We start from the raw sequence: 23919 nt of genomic DNA, 5'->3' as shown, positions 1-23919 counted from the left end.
ACTCAGGCCAGAAGGGACCTTCCTGATCATCTAGTTTCTAATCTGACCTATTACACATTGCAGGCCATAGAACCTCACCCACACACTCCTGTAGTAAGCCCACAACCTTTGACTGAGTTAATGCAGTCCTCATATCTTGATCTGAAGACTCCAAGTAACAGAGAATCCACTATTTACTCTAGTTCAAACCAGCATGTGAACTGTGGCTCATGCTGCAGAAGGAGGACAACCCCCCGGCACCCCAGTCTCTGCCAGTCTGACCTAGGAAAAATTCCTTCCCCAAATATGGCAATAAGTTAGATCCTGACCATGTGGGTGAGACCCACCAAACAGACAGCTAGGAAAAAATTCTCAGTAGTAACTCAGAGCCCTCTCCCTGTACTGTCTCATCTCAGGCCACTGGGGCTATTTGCTAATAGCAGTCACAGATGGGCTACATGCCATTGTGGGCAATCTCATCATATCATCCCCTCCATAAACTTAACAAGGTCAGTCTTAAAACAAGTTAGGGTTTTTTGCCCCCACTACTTCCAGATGATTCAGGTAACATCTATTCCTGGCCCAGCCAAATGAGCTTCAGATAACATCCCTCAGTTAGAATGGCAACACCCAATTCACTGAAAGGCTACCCTGAAATAAGACATCACTTTTAAGAAGTGATATGAATCATCAATTACAGTGATGTTTATAATAGTTTGTAAATATTTGTCTAAGTTATAATGGTTAACCAGTGGAATTTCACTCTCAGTGCTTAAAACTAACTAAGAGAAGTAAAAGGTACCGTGTGTCTATGGAAAAGCCTTTGGCACTCGCGCATTCTCGGAGCTCAGAAAAAAATTCTTGTCGTGGTGGAGGGTGTTGGCGCAGCAAAGCATGGTGAGGAAAGCTCTCCCAAATCATCTTTGCCACCCAGTGGTTAGCAAGGATCATACATTCAGCAACAGTCTCATGCACCTCCAGCGGCTGTTTAGGAATGAGATCATGAATGTTCTTTTTATCATCCAGCTGCACTCTTATTTCTATTCCTTCCAGCTCTAGAGCGCCACAACTGTCACGTTTAGCCCGAACACGTCGAGCTATATCAGTCAGTTTTCCTATTGCCCAGACCAGTTCTTCCAGCTTCTGTTGTCTAGTTCTCTCATCCAGTTCTTTGAGTTCTAGGATATCATCAACAACACTTAGGTCACCATCTAATAATCCCTGAGCTACCTCGTAGACCAATTTGTATGAAGACTGAATGATGGTTCTGTTGTACCAGACTCTCAGGATTTCATATGACTTTGTATCTAGCTCCCACATGACACTGACAGCATACCTTAAAAATAAAAACTTCAGTTAATCAACCACTTACAGTTTTCATAAAACAGAACTTGAAAGATATCAACATATGACAAGCCTACAGATTCTGTTTTGTACCAACAGCTCTATCATTATACTTCATGAAACAAATGGGCATGGTAGTGCCACTTGTTCATGCCCTTACCTTTCAACCCTGGGGACAACATGGCCAATACATGAAGAAGAATTATATAAGCAATGGTGGTATTCTACTTCTAAGAAATACAGCCACTTTTGTTTTTAAGTGCAGTTGTACTGTATTCATTTACTTTGAAGGCATCTTAGTAAAATGTATCAAGAGCATCTTGATCTGTTATTTTTAAACCTATAAAAAGACCGTGTTTTATATTTCTATTTCTCATTGGCTCAGGTGGTTGGTAATTAGAAAGAACAGTTGTTACCGTGGGTCTTTGAGATGTGTTGTCCACGTGGATTCCACTCTTGGGGTGCATGTGCCTCATTCGTGCATGAGTGGATTATTTTAGCCAGCAGTGTCTGTTATGGCCACACTGACACCCCATATGCCCTTGCACCCCCCCCCAAACTGAGGGCATAAAGCATGGAATGGGCCCAACCATCCCTCAGTTCCTTCGCCAATACAAAATCCCAGAGAAAGACTTCATCTTAGCAGGGTCATAGAATCCACACAGACAACACATCTCAAAGGACCAAAGTCACTGTTAAGGTAAGTAACCATTCTCTCTTCTTTGTGTGATTGCTCCCAGGGATTCCACTCTTGACAAGCTCTAGAGCTTGGAGGTGAAATCTTGGTTTACCGGGCCACTAACGGAGAGGGACTGTGGTTAGCAATGTCCTTCCTCACAGTGTCCATAGGCGGCTTGCATCAAGGTCTTGAGGAACAACCTCACACCGACTTCTGTAGCTTTCAGAGTTTGCTTAAAGAGAACAACATTCTCAGAAATAGGTCCTTCTCCTATTCACTCATTGCTAATCAGTACTGAAGCATCACAGGAACCCCAGAGATTTAGCTCCTGCCATGTTGCTGGCATTCTTGTACCTGGGGGAGGGCTGTCTAGCCTCAACTGAAACAAATCTTTGGTTTGTTTGTTTTTTTCTGGTCAACAGGCAAATAACTATATGAACTAGTAACTAAGTTTAACACATCTAACTGTAGAATAGTGCACAGAGAATATAGACGTTGCCGAGGTTCTGTCTCACAACCCTGCGCGGTAAGAAGGAACTGAGGGATGGTTGGGTCTCTCTGCCCTCAGGAGAGGAAAGGGGCTGAGGACATCTACGGCATAGATGTGAGCCCCAATAGACACCTATTGCACATTTGGGGCACCTACACACCAGGAGTGGAGTCCGTGTGGACAACCACTCAAAGAAGAGAAGACCTTCTCATCTCTACAATTAAGTTTGGTTGCCTAAATTATTAACATCTGACGGCAAATCCCATCGTAGAGGTGTCCACATCAGGAAACATCAGGCACAACTGATAATCTTTTGTGGACAGACTCAGGTGCCAATGTTTGAATGGATATAAAAAACAACTATACTCTGACCCATAGAATTTCTGTTAGCATGAAATTCATCCAAAAAAAATCTCTTTAAAAATAGAGAGGAATGGCCATTAAGGGAGCATTACCAATGGGACACTTACGTGCCAAAAAATGTTGTGGGAATATATTACATTTAATAAAAAGGTCCCACCTCAGCTTCAGTTGTGATTGCATGCTAACGCTCTAATCCTATAAAGGCTCGTGTACATGCTAGACTGCTCAACAGAACTATTCTCACTAAATAAACAGGTTAGCACAAGTATAATCTTTGTAGGACCATGGTCTAAGTCGGTTCTTTCACAGGGTTTTTTTTTAAATGCATGTAACTCTCTAACTTTTGGATTTAAAAAAATGCAAATACACATTAACTTACACCAAAGTAAATAAGTAAAAGTACATGTTTCCTAATTTTTTAAAGAAGTGATTCCCAGGATGCTGTATAAAAATGACTGGTTACACTAATGCAGTCACCGTTGGTACCAAGCTGCAATAAATCTTATACAAAGTATATCATGTAAAGTATCAATGGAAAAGTTATGATTGGCTAAGTATGATTATCCTATTTATATGCATGTAGCATCCTTGTATATGAAGTTATGAATATTTGCTATGTGCTTGTATCTTAAACCTGCACTGTATTCCTGGGTGACACCCTCCAGATAGCTTTACATCAAGGCTAGACAGCTATGTGTTGATGGCCCTTGAGGACTCCCCAATGTCACAATGGGCCATAGAAGAAACTTATTCTGCCCAGATAGCTCTTCCTGAAGATGCCTCAGTCAGCGAGGAGCCAGTGGCCACCTCTTATGAATCAGCAAACTATGTAAGGACATGTGATATGCTCATGGGACCCTTGACTCCATCTTGGGCCAGTACCTGGGACAGTAAACTTCCATGCATATGACAAAGGATATAAAAGATCTCTGAGACCCCTCCATTTTGCCTCTTTCCTGCTCTAATTCTCTGGACTGTGGATTTACAGCTAAAAGGAGCATCTTGAACCGTGGACTGAGGACCTTCCAACCTTTTGAAAGTTATCAGAGAGACTTCTGCAAGCCACAGTCTGTTTCATTACTGCTACAAACCTGATATTAGCACTTTGCAATCACTTGTATGTATATGATTCCTTAACCATTTATAACGCTCTTCTTTTTTATTAATAAATCTTTAATCAGTTTACTAAGCATTGGCTGACAGCTTGATATTTGGCCCTTGGCTCTGGAATGCCTAAAGGGGACTGTGTTTGGCTTCGGTTAACCAGTGTGGTACTGCAGAAGCTCTTTTGTTACTGGCTTGGTAAATCCAATTATAGAATAAACCACCAGTTTTGGGGGATTGTCTATCCTATTTCTTGCCATCTGCCCTGAGTATGGCATTCTAAGTGTGGCCCTTCCACTTCCAGGCACCTAGCCAAAATTCCTTATTAGTTTTACAGAATTAATCTCACTACACATGGGATATTTATATACATGATCCTAAACATGTTAATACTGGATGTTTGTACAAGGGATATACTCAGGTACCTGCTGGTAGCAATAATAAAGTTATTTGTGTAAATCCCTCATGCATCAGCAGATCCCTCTTTAGTCATAAATATTACAAAAATCATACCTTTCAACTCTGCTAAGAAGAGAGCATAAATCAGCACTCAGGATGGAAGGCAGCATATCATAACGACGATCAGCTAAATAATGCGTTGTTGCCCTGAACATAAAACATATTTATTGTACTCTTCACAGGGACACATTCAAGTACATCTCTCAAGCAGTTTGCAACATAAGCACAGCTTCAGCATAAGAGGATAGAAATGTCAGCATGATTTCGAAAGGTTAGTTTTACACAATGCACACAAGGGCAGAAATGCAATCAAGTTAAATAAACATTAATTTACAAATTATGGGCCCAATCCTGCTTTCCTCACACAACTTCAATCTAGAGTTGTGGGTACACAAGGAATGCACGGTTAAGGCCTAAACAGTCAGGGAATAAAAAGGATTATTCATAGTCTGTACCATGTATCTTCACTGGCTATCAAGTTTATATAAGTCTGCAATTACATAAAGCAATATATTTAATAAAAGCTGTTTGAATATTTTAATTTCAAGATAATGGCAAGATAGAAACGGACTGACATATATCTGGCAAATGAAAATCCAGTACATGTCAGTATCCTTCTCACAGTCATAAGTTTTCCAGCTGCCGATACTAAGTATCAGAAATTGTACTTGTTGGCTCTGCTATGTGATAGCACAAAAAAGCCTCTCTTATGCTTTTAGTAATGATTTTTATATGTTGGAATTCATGTAAGGGCTGCGTCTTGTGCAACAGATGTTTTGCCTTCTGTAAAGATACAGTCCCTCCAAAAAGTATAGCAGCACTGAAACAATACAGGACAATTCTATTAATTGCATCAAATAATTAAGTTTACTAAACTTCAAAACATGACTCACTGAGAGACAGACATTTTATGGATAAAAAAGGAAACAAAGCTGGTCAAAAGGGATTCCTTCCCTCACAATCCTGCTGTCTCCAGAGTAGGCAGTAGGCCACCAGCAGCTTCCACTAAATATTTTTGCAGCAGCTGAGCCTAGTGAACGTGACACCTTATCTACCTAGTTTATTTTTTTAAAACCTGTTTTTGTTGTCAGTTACTCTTTAGAAAAGCAGTAGGTTTCCCATGCTCAGTAATCTCTTTATATTGTTTAAGACAGCCTCACTACAAACTTCCTTCCCCAATATGCTTTACACTTTCCATAGTAAATAAAACTTACCTTGCTCTGGCCTCAATGTCAGTGTAAGAATTTATTGCCACAAAGTGGGTTACATCTGCAATGTGGACACCTAGCTCTAGGTTCCCATTGGCTAATGTTCTAATGGACAGCGCATCATCCACATCTTCACAGCCTTTGGGGTCAATGCTGAATATCAAATGCGTATTCCTCAAGTCTATGCGTTTTGGTTCCTCCTCTGGATTCACATTCCATGGATTCTCTGAGGTACTGGAAGGCATCTCACACATCTACATAAAGAGTATTGGCAATAATAATTTTATAAATTTTCCACATACAGAGGTTACAAAGTAGATTTAAAATTCCCTTTTTCTCTTACAGTGCCACAAAATATTGGTATCTATTACTGGGATTATAATTTTTCATTCAGGAAACAGACATTTGAAATATATTCCCTCTTTGTATTCTCCAGGTCTTTCCTTCATGTTTGCCTTAAAGGAAGTAATTATGTCCCATGCTTTAATATGCTAATCTTCCAAGTGACTTGGAGACTAATAACTGAGTGATATTACAGATCTGGGAAATATCAATAATGTATCTTGTCTTTTGCATATCTCTTTATGGCACTCAGTTTATAAAAGTATACAATGGACAGAATCAAAACACTTTGCTTGGACAGCAGGTCCCTGCTCCTGTTGGAATCAATGGGAAGTGTGACACTGACTTCAATAGTAGGACTGGGCTATAAAGGATCATTATTATGAACACCTCATATTAAAGACAGAACTATTTTAAAACTCCACTTAGAATGACTATATTGCAGCAGAGATTCTCAAACTTTTTCACAGTGTGAAACACATCTTAACAGGCAGCTTATCTCAAACCACTTTCCCCGTGATTTGCAATTGTATAATATGCTTGGTGCAATGATAGCAATTGCTTAGGTGAAAAAGTAGTCTTAGGGAAGTATCCTGTATTTTCAGAAACTGGAAATAGGTGGGATGACAGATGGCACATGTGATCAGCTAGCTCTCTTCAAACCATCAGTGGATTCCTCTCTTTGGGAGACCACAGTTTGGAAAACGGAATGTTAAAGAGTACAATTAATATGAAATCAAACCTGGACTTCTGAGAAAGGGGCAACAGAAATGCTGTTCTCCACTAGAATAACTGCAGTTTCCCCTTCGAGATCTCCTATCCGTCCTAAAACTCGTACAAAATGTCCATTTGGATACACAGATGTTGAATCCCAGGAATCAATACGCACAATAACTCTACAGTCCTGCAGTAAGACAATAACTCATGTTAGGGCAGCAATGCATTCACTGAAAAGCAATCAATGGAAGTGCTAGCTGAGAGACAAATGGTGAAATCCAAAGACACTGGCAAACATAAAAATAAAATATGCACTGAAGGAGACCATACATTGTCCTTATCAAAGACCATGGCTAAGCATTTAATAACAGAATCTGCATCATTAAATTAAAAATCAAGATACATTCATGCATACCCCAGGCTCTGACGTACAACGGGGCAGAGAATCAGGAAGCCATAGCTCTTTGCTGATGGCACCTCCGCTGCCTCCAGAAGATCTCGGCCACAGCAAAGAATCTAGGCTATGTTGTTTTTAACTTAAAGTTAGTACTGTCATTCATACTGTCCCACACAATCTTTATACTAGCATATGTGAGTCATAATCTATAAAAAAAAAGTCAGAGATAACTGATAAATTCTTAATTCCATGGTGGAATTGGCATTTGTTATTCAAACTACTAGAATTTACTTCTTGATCATTACAAAAGAAAAATATTAGCTACTTGTTCCAAAATATATTACAGTCTATAACCAGCAGTCAGACGGAAGGAGACCCATGTGTCTTAATTCACATGTAGTGCATTTGTGGCTGATGCTATAAGCAATAGTTGTATGATGGCATTTCATGCGTTCATTATGTCCTCGCTGCTCCTAGACTGCCATGCAAATAAGATGTTTCATCTGCTTCTGAGGACTGACTGAGATTGAGGAGGAAAATTTAAATAAATAGGATATAGCAACTACCAAACACTACATATACCAAAAACACAGCCTGTTACCTCATTTCACAAGTAGTTATTTTACGTATAAGATTTTTGGGGAAGTGATTATTTCTTTTATTTGCCTGCACCTCTATAAGCATTGCCCGAATAATACTGCATCTGGGATTCAGTCAGAAAGGACGTATGCCAGATGGATTATACTTCCCCCTCCCTTCCTCCCAAGACCCCAAAAGGTTACATGAAACCCAATATTAACAGAAATATTTTCATTTCATTTGTTTAAAGATTACGTGAAAATAGATAGCTTGAGATTTAAACATCCCTCTAAAGTATTTGCAACCCAAACATTGTAGCACATTGTTTAATGCATGACAACCAGAGAAAGAAATGCACTAGAAACAAAAAGAAGTTGACTAATTATTTTCAATGGTGAAGTTCAGAGGAATTCACAAAATGAACAGCACAGTACTAAAGAACACTAGACTTAGTATCACAAAGACAACTTTTAAAAAACAAACATGAGTTTTATCTTAAAAGGGTCTCTTTAAAATGTATTAAAGACTTAATTCAAACTGGATTTCAGGTAGATACTCATTAGGTTTTACTATGGCATTATCCTAAAAGGAAGAATTTGAAAACATGAAGAAACAGTCTAAATTTAATTGCTTAATTGAAGATGCCAAAAGAAAGTATTGTTTAAATAACTAGTTAGTGGCCCAAATTCAGTGTTCCGATAAGCTCCCATTAGCACGAAACGAAGCAACTAGTTGTATACACACATGTGAGGCCAAAATTTGGACTACTGTTAGTGGCTTAAGGTAATAGTTTTAAACCTTTCACTCCCATTGAAATCATTATATTAAAACAAATGACACCTGCACTATCATATTGGCATACACAATGCAGAAATAGCAATCAAATTATTTACCTGTAGTGCCTCAGCCTGCTGTGTACTGATCCTGATTTTAGGAATTCTGTAATCCCAAGGTGTAACAAGAATTTTCTGGGCATTTTTACCCTGAGACTGACTCTCTTCTTTGGATGGAAAAGTGACCACATAATCTCGCCAGTTCTTCTGAATGATTCCAACAACTCTACCTTTGAAAGAGGAGTACCGTTGGCTAGACATCAAATGGTTAGGCCAGTGGTGCCCAAACTTTTCCTGTTGTGCCCCGCCACCGTTACCAGTAATGGAATCTACCTGTGCCCCTGCTCCATTACTGCACAGCCAAAGCTTCCTCAGCAGGGGTGGAGCTGGGGGAAGAACTGGGGATGGAGGAGGAGCTGGGACTAGAGGTGGATCTGACCTGGGGCTGGAAAGGGAATGAGAGCAGAGCTGGGGCTGGGGGCAGAGCAGGGCTGGGGGATCCCTTCCTGTCCCCTAGGGGGGTTGGTCTGGGCCCTGCTGTGCCCCCCAAGCGGATGTGGGTACGCCCCCCAGTTTGGGGACCACTGGATTAGGCAGAAATACTAAAGTAAGTATGTAGGAGGTTTGGTGGATTCATTACTCTGCAGTATCAACTTGTGCATCCACAAGCCAATACTAGGATTGCTAACAAGATCTGGTTTGCAATCAATGGGAGCTGTACTTTGAACATATTAAATTGTATATAATAAGTTCTCTGAAAAATCAGGTCCTAAGTGTCTCAAACTGGGCACCCCAAATTAATGAATAGTTTTGACTACCGCTGTTGATTAATCGCAGTTAACTCACGCGATTAACTCAAAAATATTAATTGCACTGTTAAACAACCGAAAACCAACTGCAATTTATTAAATATTTGTGGATGTTTTCCTACATTTTCAAATATATTGATTTCTATTACAACACAGAATACAAAGTGTACAGAGCTCACTTTATATTATTTTATTACAAATATCTGCACTGTAAAAATGATAAAAGAAATAATATTTTTCAGTTCACCTCATACAAGTACTGTAGTGCAATCTCTTTATTGTGAAAGCGTAACTTACATATGTCGATTTTTGTTACCTAACTGCACTCAAAAACAAAACAATGTAAAACTTTAGAGGCTACAAGTCCACTCAGTCCTACTTCTTGTTCACCCAATCGCTAACACAAACAAGTTTGTTTACATTTACAGGAGATAATGCTGCCTGTTTCTTATTTACCATGTTGCCTGAAAGTGAGAACAGGCATTCATTTGAATAGACTGCACAAATAAGGCATAGAGCCACACACTGAACAATGTGAAAACAACATAGAACAGCTGTGTATTTAATGAGCACTGTCCATCCGGTGCACTGAAAGAGGGGCCTGTGGAAAAAAATAGTATGTGATCATGTATCATAATGCATATGTTTAAGGAGGCCGACTGAAGGGTGCACAGACCACTTTATCTGCCATTTCCTAACTTCAGAGTGCTATACTTCGCAGTTTGAATAATGTTTTTGTTTGTAGTTGTGTGTGTTATCAATCTTGTTTATTAGTATGGTATCCCTTTCCATGATTAAACTTGGTAATTGGGAAAGGGGGCAGTCTGTGTAACCGCAAGCAAAATGCAGTCCCATAAATAGAGGAAGGCAAATACTTTCAATCTACTTTGCACTGTTGTCTACTTTACCTGTGGGCATAGGTTCACTGGAGGTGTCACCTGGTGCCTTTTCTTCAGTATCATTCTCACAAAGGGAAGCAGTTCTTCCTTTCCATTCATGCTGGAGTAACAACTCTACAGCTACTACATCACCATGGATTGCACGGTTCCGAGCTTTGGTACCATGAATAAGTATATCACTTTGGAGATCTAGGTTTAAAATAATAATAAAATAGACTATACATTCCTGAAAATTCACACCACTTCTCCGCTGCCTATTTTTTGTTGAAACAATAGTTTGCAGTAATCTGGAAGTTCTTATATGACTGCTCTCAAAAAAAGATTGTTGGCAAGAACCAATGCTACATTGTCAGGAGAAATCTCTCTCTTAGTTTTTAAAAAAAGCTATTAAGCAGTTTGGTATTTGGAGTCTTGGATAAAACAATCAGATTGTCAACAGCCCACAATGACCAATGCCCTTTCCCTGCAAACATCTGTGCACATGCTTAACCTTAATCATGTGAGTAGACTCCCTGAAGCCAAAGCTAAGCACATGCATAAGTGTTTGCCCAACTATGGGGCGTCAGGGTTGGTCCAAACCATTCAGGACAGACAGAGCCATAATTCTTTATACTGTACAGTGTGGGAGAAGGGAAAATACAGATGATTGTTTAAAGGGGATACACGTGGTGCAGTTTTCAGCGTCTTTCTCAGCACATGGAGAAAACCTGAGCAACTCAATTTCTCGCGTTTTCTTTACCAGTGTCCTATTGACTGAGGAGTTTGTATGGCTTCTTGTAGAGAGCCTGGAACCGTTGTTCCTGAATTAGCTGGAAGGAGTTACCAGAAGGTGGCATGGAATGCACTCAAATTAATCTTTAAATATAGCATTTTAATAGAAATATTTTCACCTGTTTCTTTACCACTGGCTCCTTGAAGTCGAACAAAAGCTTCCATTTGTGCTCTGTGCTTATTGACATTCAGGACACCCTAAAATAAAGTAACAGTCACTAACCAACAGATGCAACTACAAAGGGAAAAAATCTGCGCACCTCAAAATGACCAACTTTATATACCTTAAAAGTACTCACTTCTTAAAAATCCATTTAAAAATGTTTTCTAATCATTTTCATAGGAAACTCAGAACAAGACTGTTTCATCTTGTGGGGAGCATACTTCATGGAATAGAGCTGAAATAATGAATTCTTGAAAGAGCCAAGCATTATTTCTAGATGTTTTTTATTTAATGTAGCACTGATGAAATCTCTGAAGACTACTGCTGCTCTCTTTTTATCCACAGACTAGACAGACTACAAGCAGAGTCAGTGCAAACCTACACACATGGCACTGCCCCGTCTTGACTCAGAGGTACCACCTAAGAGGCAAAAAATTCAGTCCGTGTATTCTATTCTTGCCTTTCTGCTGAGGCTGCCAATAAAGGTACCAGGTTACTGCCTCTTATGGTGTTTTTTTTATTTTTCATGACATGGACATGTATCTACTAACAGCTGAACATAAGCCAATGAATAGCTATACGCTGGTACAGAATTCTGATTACTAATGACCTGAACTGGACTCAAATGGACAACCTAAAAGGTGAGAGGTTCTATATCTTCACATTTAATTTTTATTTCTAAAAAAAATAGATGCGTTTCTTCTAAACACAGTATCTACTTTCCCCTAAACACAGTATCTACTTTCCCAACTGATGGGTGAATCATGTGGTAACATGATGATCTTTAAAGACCAGTTGAAGATTAGACAGATTTCTAGCAAAGGCTTTCCATGAAAGCCAGAAATTGAAGAAAAAAAATTACGGAATCCGCAAGACTGTCATCTGATGAACTTTTTCATTTTATTTGAGAAGAAGGGGACAGGAACAAAAAGATTCTGAAAGTTTACTTGTTATCCACCTCATACTCCCTCTCTGCTCATTACACTCCTTCCAATCCCTTCTCTCACTGTTACCTGCATGTTTTCTTTCATGTCACTTCTATTCTAGGAACAGTTTTCCATTTTTTTTAGCTCACCCTTTACCACACTATTTTTCTTGAAGCCTTATAATACTCGTTCCCTCGCCAATACATTCTCCCAACCTTCTGCATTTAAATGTTATTTCATATATCAGTTTTCTGAGTTTGACTATGAATTCCTTGGCGCAGGGTCTCATCTTTCTTGTATGCTCTATAAATAATAGATTACCAGTATATATCGTCCAGATTTGATCCCAGCCTCCAATACTTCCATAGGAAGATGTTCAGGGTATTCCTTCCCATTGTTTTCTTGGCTTTCACACTCTCGTTCACGCCGAGATTGAAGTATAGAATCGCAGAGTTCATGGACAGCTTTTAAGTCGGGCCAAAAATTATCCAAGTAATTCTGTTTATACACAATATAAACAGAGCACAAAAATGATTTTAAATAGAGATCTATGGTTCTATTCACAACAGAACTCTGTGCAGACTCTACAATGCTTCTGTGGTGCTGGTGGTCAATATCCTAAATACCACAAACTCATTTCTCCATTAATCCATATCTCTAGAGAAGAACAGTGTAGTACCCCACTAAATCACTCTGCTACCATAAATACCACATAAGCGTTTTTTATTATCTTAGTTTCAGATAACATTTTAATTATAAAAATGAAATAATTTTTTGAAAGATCTAATTCAAAGTAGGGCTGTAAAGCAATTAAAAATTAATCACAATTAGTCATGCTGTTAAACAATAATAGAATACCATATATTTAATTTTGGGATTTTTCTACATTTTCAGATATATTGATTTAAATTACAACACAGACTACAAAGTGTAGAGGGCTCATTTTATATTTATCTTTTATTACAAATATTTTCACTGTAAAAACAAAAGAAATTGTATTTTTCAATTCACCTAATAAGAAGTACTGTAGTGCAATCTCTTTATCATGAAAGTTCAACTTACAAATGTAGAATTATGTACAAAAAAACTGTTTTATTTTTGAATGCAGTACTTGTATGAGGTGAACTGAAAATTATTATTCCTTTTATCATTTTTACAGAGCAACTATCTGTAATAAAAAAATATAAAGTGAGCACTGTACACTTTGTATTCTGTGCTGTAATTAAAATCAATGTATTTCAAAAATGTATAACAACATCTAAAAATATTTAATACATTTCAATTGGTATTTTATTAACAGTGTGATTAAAACTGCGATTAATCGCGATTAATTTTTTTTGAGTTAATCGCATGAGTTAACTGCGATTAATTGACAGCCCTAATTTAAAGTAAATTAGATTCAGTTAAAGTTACTTCATTTTTAATAATCGAAGATGCTGATTAAAACAAAGTGGGTTTTTTGTTGGTTTGTTTAAATGTTATTGTTAGCCTGACACATCCCTTCCACCACCTATAGTATTTTCACTACTAAGTGACGAGACTGAATACAACCCTGGTTGGTAGTAATCAGAAGTGGTTTACACTTAGCAGATACTGAGCCGGTTTCATAAGTGAACTAGTGAAGTTTCAGTTTGGTTACTAATAAAATAGTGTCCACATAACAATTGGCATCAACTGTCCTCCTCCACACACGCACACACACACAGTGTCAAAACAGAGGCCAGTAGCCGAATGGATCATGGAGACTGAAGTACCTTCCCATTACTACAGATAGTCCCAACTACTCAAGGCTGAGGCTCACTGGCAGAACAATTAAGATGAATCTTATGCTGTGCTGCCTGCACAGTACCTGCACTATAGACTTCAGTCTATCATAATTCACAAACATAAAATTTAACGAAAACTGGAAAAAAGATGAAAAGGCCCCAAATGCAACTGAACATGAGCAAGGAAGAGCCTGCACTTTCTGCATCTGCTGTTTTCTTCCAGACCTACTCCATTTTATCTACCTCTATCTGTTCTGATGAATTCCTAGTATTCAAATCCTTGCTTTCATTTATGTAAATGAGGTAAAAGTCAGTAGTGTATTATTTTTACATGCAATCTTTGAGATGGCTTAACATACACATTATACGTTATAGTCCTTAATTCATCATTATTTTAATGTTGCACAAAGGCAACTTTCTTCTATTTCTTTTAACACGTTACCTTGAATGAAATCACAAACACTCCTTCCGTTTCACCTCCATATTCTCTGATAGCATCTTCATCTTCTGTTACCATAACAACCGGCAGCTGACCCAAGCAGTGATTATAATACCATACTGCTGCATTGTAAATACTCCTAGAAAAGTACAGTTCACACTAACATGTCTATCACATTGCATCTGTTACGTTTAAGACATTTTCTAGGGTCTACATATCAGTGATTACATTTCTAACATGCATACTCTGAGATTTGGAAATCAGGTTAGCAAACAGCCAAAATATTAGTCAAAATTATGGGTGCTTTATGAAAGAAAGGTAGCACACGGAGCCTCATTCCTTCCCTAAAACACATCCACATGGGACCCAGCTATGACAAAGACCTAGCGCACCTTTGAGTGCGAGGTTGTAAAACAAGATGGAATGTAGCCATGTCTCTAACACTGCATCATCTACAATAATGTCTGGCAGCAGCGTTGGTGGGAATATACTTCATTACTTTCCAAAGCAGGTGTAAAAAGTCTAGCCAGAGCTGCTCTTCTGTCTGTGATAAGTTTTAGGCACAGTGCCTAAGAACACCATATCTTGGCCACCACAGTTCTGCACACCCTAAATCCTCAAGTACCTCAGAGAGAAGTAAGCAAGTTCTTCCCAATCCATCTTTCACTGAAGTCAACGAGAGTCTATGGTTTAGGTAATGTATCTTAAATTAATGGATCAATTTTTTTTTTTGAAGGCTCAGGCCCCTTTACGCTCTAAAAAATTCAAACACATGTACACTACAATTGCAAGTGCAAGTCAACTAATTGTGTAAGCAAATGCTTCTTTGACCATGCAAACAGAATTGCAAGCTGAATATGTAAATACAAGCATGAAAGTCAAGCCTGTTGCTGTATGCATTTTCTGCATGAAAGCAAGCATCAAAGTTTTGGAAGTTTGGCTTAATGTGTTCCAGAAGACTACTGTGATAAGAATATTAAAAGTTATTTCCATTACAGACACAGTGCTATGCTGCTGTTCAGAAAGGACCTACAACTACTCTGCCTGAACATTCCTATAAAACTGTGTTCTACCTCCTACAATTAAAGATCTCTTTAGAACCCATTTTTGAATTTTCCTCAGTTCACTTCATTTTATCTACTTATAATAAACTTATGATTACATGTTTTTTAAATATATTTGCCTCTATTTTTATGTAATGTATTCTTAATCACAAAAGGACCCCCTAGGACTTCAAATGCTGCATATTACCTTATGGCTAGGTAATCTGACAGCTTTAGGTCTTACATATCCAATGTCCTAGCATTTCTAGACATGAATGGTCTATACCAGGGGTAGGCAACCTATGGCACATGCGCCAAAGGCGGCACGTGAGCTGATCTTCAGTGGCACTCACACTGCCCAGGTCCTGGCCACCAGTCTGCGGGGGGCTCTGCATTTTAATTTAATTTTAAATTAAGCTTCTTAAACATTTTAAAAACCGTATTTACTTTACATACAAAAATAGTTTAGTTACATATTATAGATTTATAGAAAGAGACCTTCTAAAAACATTAAAATGTATTAATGGCATGTGAAACCTTAAGTTAGAGTGAATAAATGAAGACTCGGCACACCACTTCTGAAAGGTTGCCGACCCCTGGTCTATACAGTCATGCCTTTTTTGTTCAGTGCAACACTGAATACCCCCATTATTAGTTAAAACATACCTGGTCTGCCATTTCTCCATTGATTCTCCTCTCTCTCTTGGCAAATAACAATACTGCTGGAATTCATTAGCAAACAGAATACAGTCATGACGCGCATCCTTCACTAGATTTCGCAATCTGTTGTACTGTCTGGAATATAAACAAGACAAATGTACACTGTGCCATCTTTTTAATAATGCTGTTTAAATTCTAGTTAAAGATTTAGGGAAAAAATGAAGGAAAATTACAATAATTAGTTTTAACACTATAAAGCTGAATCCTGATCCCAGTATAGTTAATGGAAGTCTTCCCACTAACTTTAACGGGAAAAGGATTTGGCCTTTTAGAGCAAAATTAACAGTTACTAAAACAGTATGTATACACCAAACATTTTTAGAAATGCTTTGCTGTTTCAATACAGTATTTTCAGAGCAAGCTATAGGCTAGGCCAGTGAGTTGCGAATCAGGACACCACCGCTTTATCTAGCCTCTACCACCAAAGCATTATGTGACATCAGACAAGCCTCAGCCTCTCTATGCCTCAGTTTCCCCCTTTGTAAAATGGAGATCATAACACTTTTCGAAGTCAGATTGTGAGGCTTAATTCATTAATGAGACTGTTGGGTTAAAAGTCAATTTAGACAACCTTTTACCTCTGTAACCCACAGTGAGATCCCTGTCCCCTCCCCGTGGCTGGACCCAACAGAGGTTTGAGTCTGCTAAAGTATTTGAGCTAACTGACCTGGATCTTTTAGCTCAGGCGGTAGAGCAGGAGTGGGCAAACTTTTTGGCCTGAGGGCCACATCGGGGTTGCGAAACTGTATGGAGGGCCGGGTAAGGAAGGCTGTGCCTCCCCAAACAGCCTGGCCCCCGCCCCCTATCCACCCCCTCAGAATCCCCAACCCATCCAACCCATCCTGCTCCTTGTCCCCTGACCGCCCCCTCCTGGAACCACCCCCAACCAACCCTCCCTGACCCCTATCCACCCCCACCCCTCGGGACTCCCACACTTACCCAACTGCCCCTGCTCCCTGTCCCCCAACTGCCACTCAGGACTCCCTGCCCCTTATCCAACCCCCCCACTTCCCATCCCCTTACCATGCTGCTCAGAGTGGCAGGACTAGCAGCTGCGCAGCCCGGAGCCAGCTGTGCTGCCTGCATGGCAGCATAGCTGCAGAGCAGGGGGACAGCAGGGGAGGAGCTGGGGGTTAGCCTCCCCGGCCGTGAGCTCAAGGACCGGGCAGGATGGTCCCATGGGCCAGATGTGGCCTGAGGGCCTTAGTTTGCCCACCTCTGCAGCAGAAGCTCTTGGTTTCATTCCAGAGGTCTAAAATCAATCCCTGCCACACATGATTCATCCAGGCCATCATGCTGCAGTAATAAATACTTGATATAATTCTTTAAGTCTAATTTACCTTTCAATATTTGTGTTTACTTTTTGCATTTCACTCTATGGCACAACAAATGCAGACCAGTTAGTTTCATTTTGTTAAATGTGTATTTCAGGCTTCTAATTTATAATCTTGTTTAAATAAGCCCCTCATGTCCTAAAATTCAGGCCTAAACTCTTCTGAAAGTGCCTCTGTCTTCAGCCTCTTTCATTCATAAAGTTAAGCACACTCTTTTTGTTTTAAAATTTGCCTGAAGACAGATAATATGGAAGCTTTTTTTGTGTGCGTGGTAATTTTTTTAAATGGTGATTTATAAAGAAAATGATAGTTTTTAATAAAACTACAGCTTACATTAAAGTTAATAGTTTAGATTGTATCAGAGGAGTAGCTGTGTTAGTCTGGATCTGTAAAAGCAGCAAAGAATCCTGTGGCACCTTCTAGACTAACAGACGTTTTGGAGCATAAGTTTTCGTGGGTGAATACCCACTTTGTCACATGCATGTGACGAAGTGGGTATTCACCCACGAAAGCTCATGCTCCAAAAGGTCTTTTAGTCTATAAGGTGCCACAGGATTCTTTGCTGCTAGTTTAGATTGGATTATCAGTGGGATGGGGACACAGTCATATTTGTATTTAAAGTGCTATGCATGTTTAGGTTGCTGTTTGAATAATAATGAAAAAAAATTCCTCTAAAAATATTTGATTTCTATAAACAAAGTGTTTTTTTCCTACAGGTCTGATATTTAATCCTTTCCCCGAATATAAGGAGTCATAATACCATGAAAACCATTTTGCTCAAGCTACCTGTAAATAGTAAGTTTATATTTCTGTTCAAGGAACATATCTAAAATTTTGTCAGAAATTGGTAAGAAGCCCTGAAAACCTCTAATTGCTACCCATTACGTCAAAATGTTCAATAAAATTAAGCATAAATATTATTAGAAAACTGTTTACAAGACAGGTAATTAAAACAATGGAAAAACTGCTGGTCTGAATTTCAGTCAGGAGTTACTCAACAGATGCTTTCCCCCCAGAGATCCAATGAACTCATATTTCCAGTGCATATATTTTAACGTTTCAACAAGATTTATATGTTGCATAGAAGCACACCAGGCATCATCATGTAAAAATGGAACAAGATTAAGATGTTCTTAGAGGACATACACTTCAAGACATAAAGTCAAATATTATGCCATAAAATATTGCTAATATATACCCAAATGCTGTGGCACGCCACTCACAAGAAAACTTAAGCATAGCCAGGGAAATGTTCCAGGGCTAAAAAGGCAAATAGTGGGATAAGCAAAATACTTCTGGTTACGACCACTCAGGGATTAGAAGTATTTCCATTAAGCATGCTTAAAATATAACCTTTGAAATATTCACAGGTAATATTTCTATGACTAACTTCAGCAAGACAAACCTTGATAAATGTTGGGGTATCTCAGATTTTAGAGAACAGGTTAGCTTGCATAGTTTCTGCAGTATACTATTAACCTTTGCATATCCAAAAAATATATTTTAGTGATCAAAAATTGAAATTGATTATATAATACTTAGCATTTAGATTTTCTTTTAAAGATGAAATACCATAAGAGTAGCAACAAAATATGTCTGAGTCAAGTAATTTTCTAACTATTTCAGAAACAGATCAGCCAGAAAAATCTAGTTTGATCTATTTATAGTATTTTTATGGTACATTTTTATAGTAACATAAAAGTAAGCCATGTACAACACTTTTATAAAATGTATACAATTATATTGCTTTACAATTATGTATTTTTAGAATGTAAAATGCAAAAACTGCAGTGTCAGTCTTTTGCTTCTAAGAAGGCATCTGATTGCTGAATAACATGCAAGTTGTACTATTGCTCTGACCCTGTGAAAGAGGAACAGAAAATGATGTTTCTGTATATTCAACTAGTCACAATTTCTCCCTCCCAACAATTACATTATAAAGTTTCTTGAGGGATTTTTAAACATTAGAAATAATCAGTGTCTTGGTGAGCTCAAGTTTCCATGCTTAAATACTTCTACGTTTTCCCATTTCAATTCCTACAAATTTTACAAGTCTAAAGCAGTAGTAAATTATCATGGCGTAGATACCTGCGACCCCTTTGATGCTGCACAGCTTGACATGCTGTTTGCATGAAGATAATACCCTTCAGCTCTGGACACTCAAGAATCTCAAGGTAATCTTGAACAATCTTCCAGTCAGGGACAACATAATGAGTCACATCATCTGACAACAATTTCCCATCTAAAATATAATTCAAAGTTTAAAAGTTTAAACATCATTTTTAATTGTGGTTTATTAATAATGCCCCCATGCCAGGAAATCCTAGTTCACAGATTCTTAGATTATAAAGCCAAAAGGGACTACAGTGTTATCTAGTCTGACCACCTGCATAACACACGCCATAGAACTTCCCTGAAGAGCAGAATAAAATCATATTAATCCTTAACTCTCTTATACAATATTTTTCTAATTAATAAAACAATATATAATGACGTATGATACAGCCTTCTCAAACTTTACTATCTGTGACTGAGGTCACAAGGGCTTTGCATCAATGGAACAAGCTGATAAAAATTTGATTAAAAAATTAAAGTGAGCAAAAATCTGATTTCATTACAAAATATATCACTTAAAGTGCAGACAACATATCAATTTTCTCTACTTTCACATGAAAAGATTTTTTTTTAAGTATTTGAAACAAAAACTCTTATGATTTATTCCAGGTATGGGGGGGAAGAGGTACAAGTACTTCTATACCACTGCTTTCACAGATTCATGATTTAGTAATACCCACTTACTACTAGAGAGCTAGCAGAGCGTTCTTTACCCATATTTCTATATAAAATATTCCACAAATGTACATGCTTTGAGAGAAAAGATTTCTGCAACAGGAAAGGTTTCAGAGCTAAAAATATCACTACTGTTTACCCTAAAGAAAGACTATACAAATTCTGCTGGGCCTAGCTCTCTAAAACTTCCTGAGAAATCCTTCATGGCAGAAATAAATTGGAAAATGTTACTCAACATTGATTGTTTTAATTTGATTTAGCATTCCCGGATTGTCGGAGAGCAAATAATGTTTTCTTATGTGTATCCATTTGTTACTAATGCCATTATTAATATGGGATTGCAGCATTTACAGCAAGCATTGGTGGACTATATTTAAATTGCACATATCCTGACAAATCAACTGACTTTCTAAGGTTTCCTAAGAACTGATACAATGCAACTGGTCTCATTAACAATGATATTTAAAACCTGTGAACTCAGTTTCCCCCCCTTCTACTAGTGTATCCGTTGTTGTACAGCACCTCCAAAGCTTTGGCTGGGGAAAACTGAGATTCATTATTAGCGCCTCCAAGCCCTCCTCTACATGCCTGTGACACGCCTCCCCTCCAACAGTATACCTACTGTCTTCTAATCTCTACCCCACCTCCTCTATCAGCACCTAGTATCAACATACCACCAGGCCCCTCCACTAGCCCCTGGTGCCTTTATCTGCACCTCTGACTCCAGTGTCTGTTACACATGGTGCAACCGCATCCACTGCAGCAGAACCTCAGTTATGAGCACCAGAGTTATGAAACAACTGGTCAAGCACACACCTCACTAGGAACCATGTAATCAAGCAGCAGCAGCAGACGACGATGACAGACACACACATACAACATAATAAAGGGAAAGTTTAAAACATTGTTTCCAAGGTAAAGAAACTTTCTGTGCTCATTTCATTTAAACTGAAATGGTTAAAAGACACATTTTCTTCTGCATATTCAAGTTTCAAAGCTTAAACCAATGTTTAAGTGTAAACTGTTGAAAGAAAAACCATAACATTTTGTTCAGAGTTAGGAACATTTCAGAATTACAAACAAACCTCCACTCCCAAGGTGTCTATAACTCTGAAGTTCTGCTGTAGCCCTAAATCATGGTGTCACCTTCTGCACCCTACATACAGCGGCTGCATTCCCTCTTTTACCCGCTACAGCTGGTGCCTGCGACCCGTTTCCACGAGCGTGACCCCCCCGTACCCTGCTTCTGGGGATCCTTAAACCTGGTGCCAGCAGCCTCCACTAGCCCCTAAAATCCACCCTCCTCCATTCTCCCCAGCCCTGCCGCCCTCCTGTGCCCCCAGCCGCTCATACCCTCTACTCCTGGTGCCCCAGACCCCTCAAGCCCCCATGCCCTTTACTCCTCCCTCCCGGCCGCCTATCCCCCCAGCACCACCGTCCTTGTGCTTTTATCGTCCCCCCCCCGACTTCACTAGCCCCCTCACCGCGGGGGCAGGCGGCCTGGCACAGCGCGCTGCGGCAGGGCACGTCGGGGCGCAGGTAGTGCTCCCGCACGATGCGCACCGAGCGGCCCTGCAGGCCCCGCAGCTGCAGCACCTTCTCCGTGCGCTGCATCGGGCCGGCGGGAGGCGCGGGACGCTCGAGTAGGCCAGGCTGGGAAGGGAGGCGGCGCCGCACGGCGGCACAAGGCTGGTCCCCGCCGACAGGGAGGAGCCTGCCTCAGAGGGCGGGCGGAGAGCCACATGGGGGGGGGCTCAGGAGACCGGGGAAGGAGGGAACGGGCGCTGACGGGAAAGGGTGGTGCGGAGCGGAGGGGAGCGATGGCTCTGACTGAGGGAGGTAGCGCTGAGGGGGGCAGGGATGGTGCTGGGGGGAGGGGAGCGGTGGCTCTGACTGAGGGAGGTAGCGCTGAGGGGGGCAGGGATGGTGCTGGGGGAGGGGAGCGATGGCTCTGACTGAGGGAGGTGGCGCTGAGGGGGGCAGGGATGGTGCTGGGGGAGGGGAGCGATGGCTCTGACTGAGGGAGGTGGCGCTGAGGGGGGCAGGGATGGTGCTGGGGGGAGGGGAGCGGTGGCTCTGACTGAGGGAGGTAGCGCTGAGGGGAGCAGGGATGGTGCTGGGGGGAGGGGAGCGGTGGCTCTGACTGAGGGAGGTGGCGCTGAGGGGGGCAGGGATGGTGCGGGGGGGAGGGGAGCGATGGCTCTGACTGAGGGGGTAGCGCTGAGGGGGGAAGGGATGGTGCTGGGGGGAGGGGAGCGGTGGCTCTGACTGAGGGAGGTAGCGCTGAGGGGGGCAGGGATGGTGATGGGGGGAGGGGAGCGATGGCTCTGACTGAGGGAGGTGGCGCTGAGGGGGGCAGGGATGGTGCTGGGGGAGGGGAGCGATGGCTCTGACTGAGGGAGGTGGCGCTGAGGGGGGCAGGGATGGTGCTGGGGGGAGGGGAGCGGTGGCTCTGACTGAGGGAGGTAGCGCTGAGGGGAGCAGGGATGGTGCTGGGGGGAGGGGAGCGGTGGCTCTGACTGAGGGAGGTGGCGCTGAGGGGGGCAGGGATGGTGCGGGGGGGAGGGGAGCGATGGCTCTGACTGAGGGGGTAGCGCTGAGGGGGGAAGGGATGGTGCTGGGGGGAGGGGAGCGGTGGCTCTGACTGAGGGAGGTAGCGCTGAGGGGGGCAGGGATGGTGATGGGGGGAGGGGAGCGATGGCTCTGACTGAGGGAGGTAGCGCTGAGGGGGGCAGGGATCGTGCTGGGGGGAGGGGAGCGATGGCTCTGACTGAGGGAGGTGGCGCTGAGGGGGGCAGGGATGGTGCTGGAGGGAGGGGAGCGATGGCTCTGACTGAGGGAGGTGGCGCTGAGGGGGGCAGGGATGGTGCGGGGGGGAGGGGAGCGATGGCTCTGACTGAGGGAGGTGGCGCTGAGGGGAGCAGGGATGGTGCGGAGCGGAGGGGAGCGATGGCTCTGACTGAGGGAGGTGGCGCTGAGGGGGGCAGGGGTGGTGCTGGAGGGAGGGGAGCGATGGCTCTGACTGAGGGAGGTGGCGCTGAGGGGGGCAGGGATGGTGCTGGGGGGAGGGGAGCGATGGCTCTGACTGAGGGAGGTGGCGCTGAGGGGGGCAGGGATGGTGCGGAGGGGAGGGGAGCGATGGCTCTGACTGAGGGAGGTGGCGCTGAGGGGAGCAGGGATGGTGCTGGGGGGAGGGGAGCGATGGCTCTGACTGAGGGAGGTGGCGCTGAGGGGGGCAGGGATGGTGCGGAGGGGAGGGGAGCGATGGCTCTGACTGAGGGAGGTAGCGCTGAGGGGGGCAGGGATGGTGCTGGGGGGAGGGGAGCGGTGGCTCTGACTGAGGGAGGTGGCGCTGAGGGGGGCAGGGATGGTGCGGAGCGGAGGGGAGCGATGGCTCTGACTGAGGGAGGTGGCGCTGAGGGGGGCAGGGATGGTGCTGGGGGGAGGGGAGCGATGGCTCTGACTGAGGGAGGTGGCGCTGAGGGGGGCAGGGATGGTGCTGGGGGAGGGGAGCGATGGCTCTGACTGAGGGAGGTGGCGCTGAGGGGGGCAGGGATGGTGCTGGGGGGAGGGGAGCGATGGCTCTGACTGAGGGAGGTAGCGCTGAGGGGGGCAGGGATGGTGCTGAGGGGAGGGGAGCGATGGCTCTGACTGAGAGAGGTAGCGCTGAGGGGGGCAGGGATGGTGCGGGGGGGAGGGGAGCGATGGCTCTGACTGAGGGGGTAGCGCTGAGGGGGGCAGGGATGGTGCTGAGGGGAGGGGAGT

The 23919-nt window shown here is 41.9% G+C and overlaps 1 protein-coding gene across 4 annotated transcripts in view; it reads right to left on the bottom strand.

Annotated features, from left to right (window-relative positions):
* Positions 1 to 21816, bottom strand: part of DIS3L (DIS3 like exosome 3'-5' exoribonuclease) — a 29139-nt gene extending 7323 nt beyond the window's left edge. Inside the window, exons 1-12 of one of the 4 annotated variants that reach the window (XR_007776285.1) lie at positions 21639 to 21816; positions 19453 to 19606; positions 15977 to 16105; positions 14271 to 14406; positions 12384 to 12560; positions 11093 to 11171; positions 10212 to 10391; positions 8555 to 8724; positions 6711 to 6872; positions 5633 to 5880; positions 4473 to 4565; positions 782 to 1315 (exon numbers count right to left, since the gene is read on the bottom strand). Coding sequence is in view for 3 of the 4 variants with exons in the window: in XM_050967546.1 (XP_050823503.1) it covers positions 782 to 1315; positions 4473 to 4565; positions 5633 to 5880; positions 6711 to 6872; positions 8555 to 8724; positions 10212 to 10391; positions 11093 to 11171; positions 12384 to 12560; positions 14271 to 14406; positions 15977 to 16105; positions 19453 to 19606; positions 21639 to 21768 (2192 nt within the window). In the remaining variant the exon portion in view is untranslated. Of the gene's footprint in view, positions 1 to 781; positions 1316 to 4472; positions 4566 to 5632; positions 5881 to 6710; positions 6873 to 8554; positions 8725 to 10211; positions 10392 to 11092; positions 11172 to 12383; positions 12561 to 14270; positions 14407 to 15976; positions 16106 to 19452; positions 19607 to 20970; positions 21445 to 21638 lie in introns of those variants that run through there. The other 3 variants (XM_050967546.1, XM_050967547.1, XM_050967549.1) reach the window with 3 other exon arrangements.
* Between the last annotated feature and the right edge of the window lie 2103 nt (positions 21817 to 23919).

This window comes from Gopherus flavomarginatus, chromosome 9 (assembly GCF_025201925.1).
Source record: "Gopherus flavomarginatus isolate rGopFla2 chromosome 9, rGopFla2.mat.asm, whole genome shotgun sequence".
Taxonomy (NCBI): domain Eukaryota; kingdom Metazoa; phylum Chordata; order Testudines; family Testudinidae; genus Gopherus; species Gopherus flavomarginatus.
The sequence above is the reverse complement of the archived record's forward strand: the minus strand, read 5'-3'. Positions and strand labels throughout refer to the sequence as shown.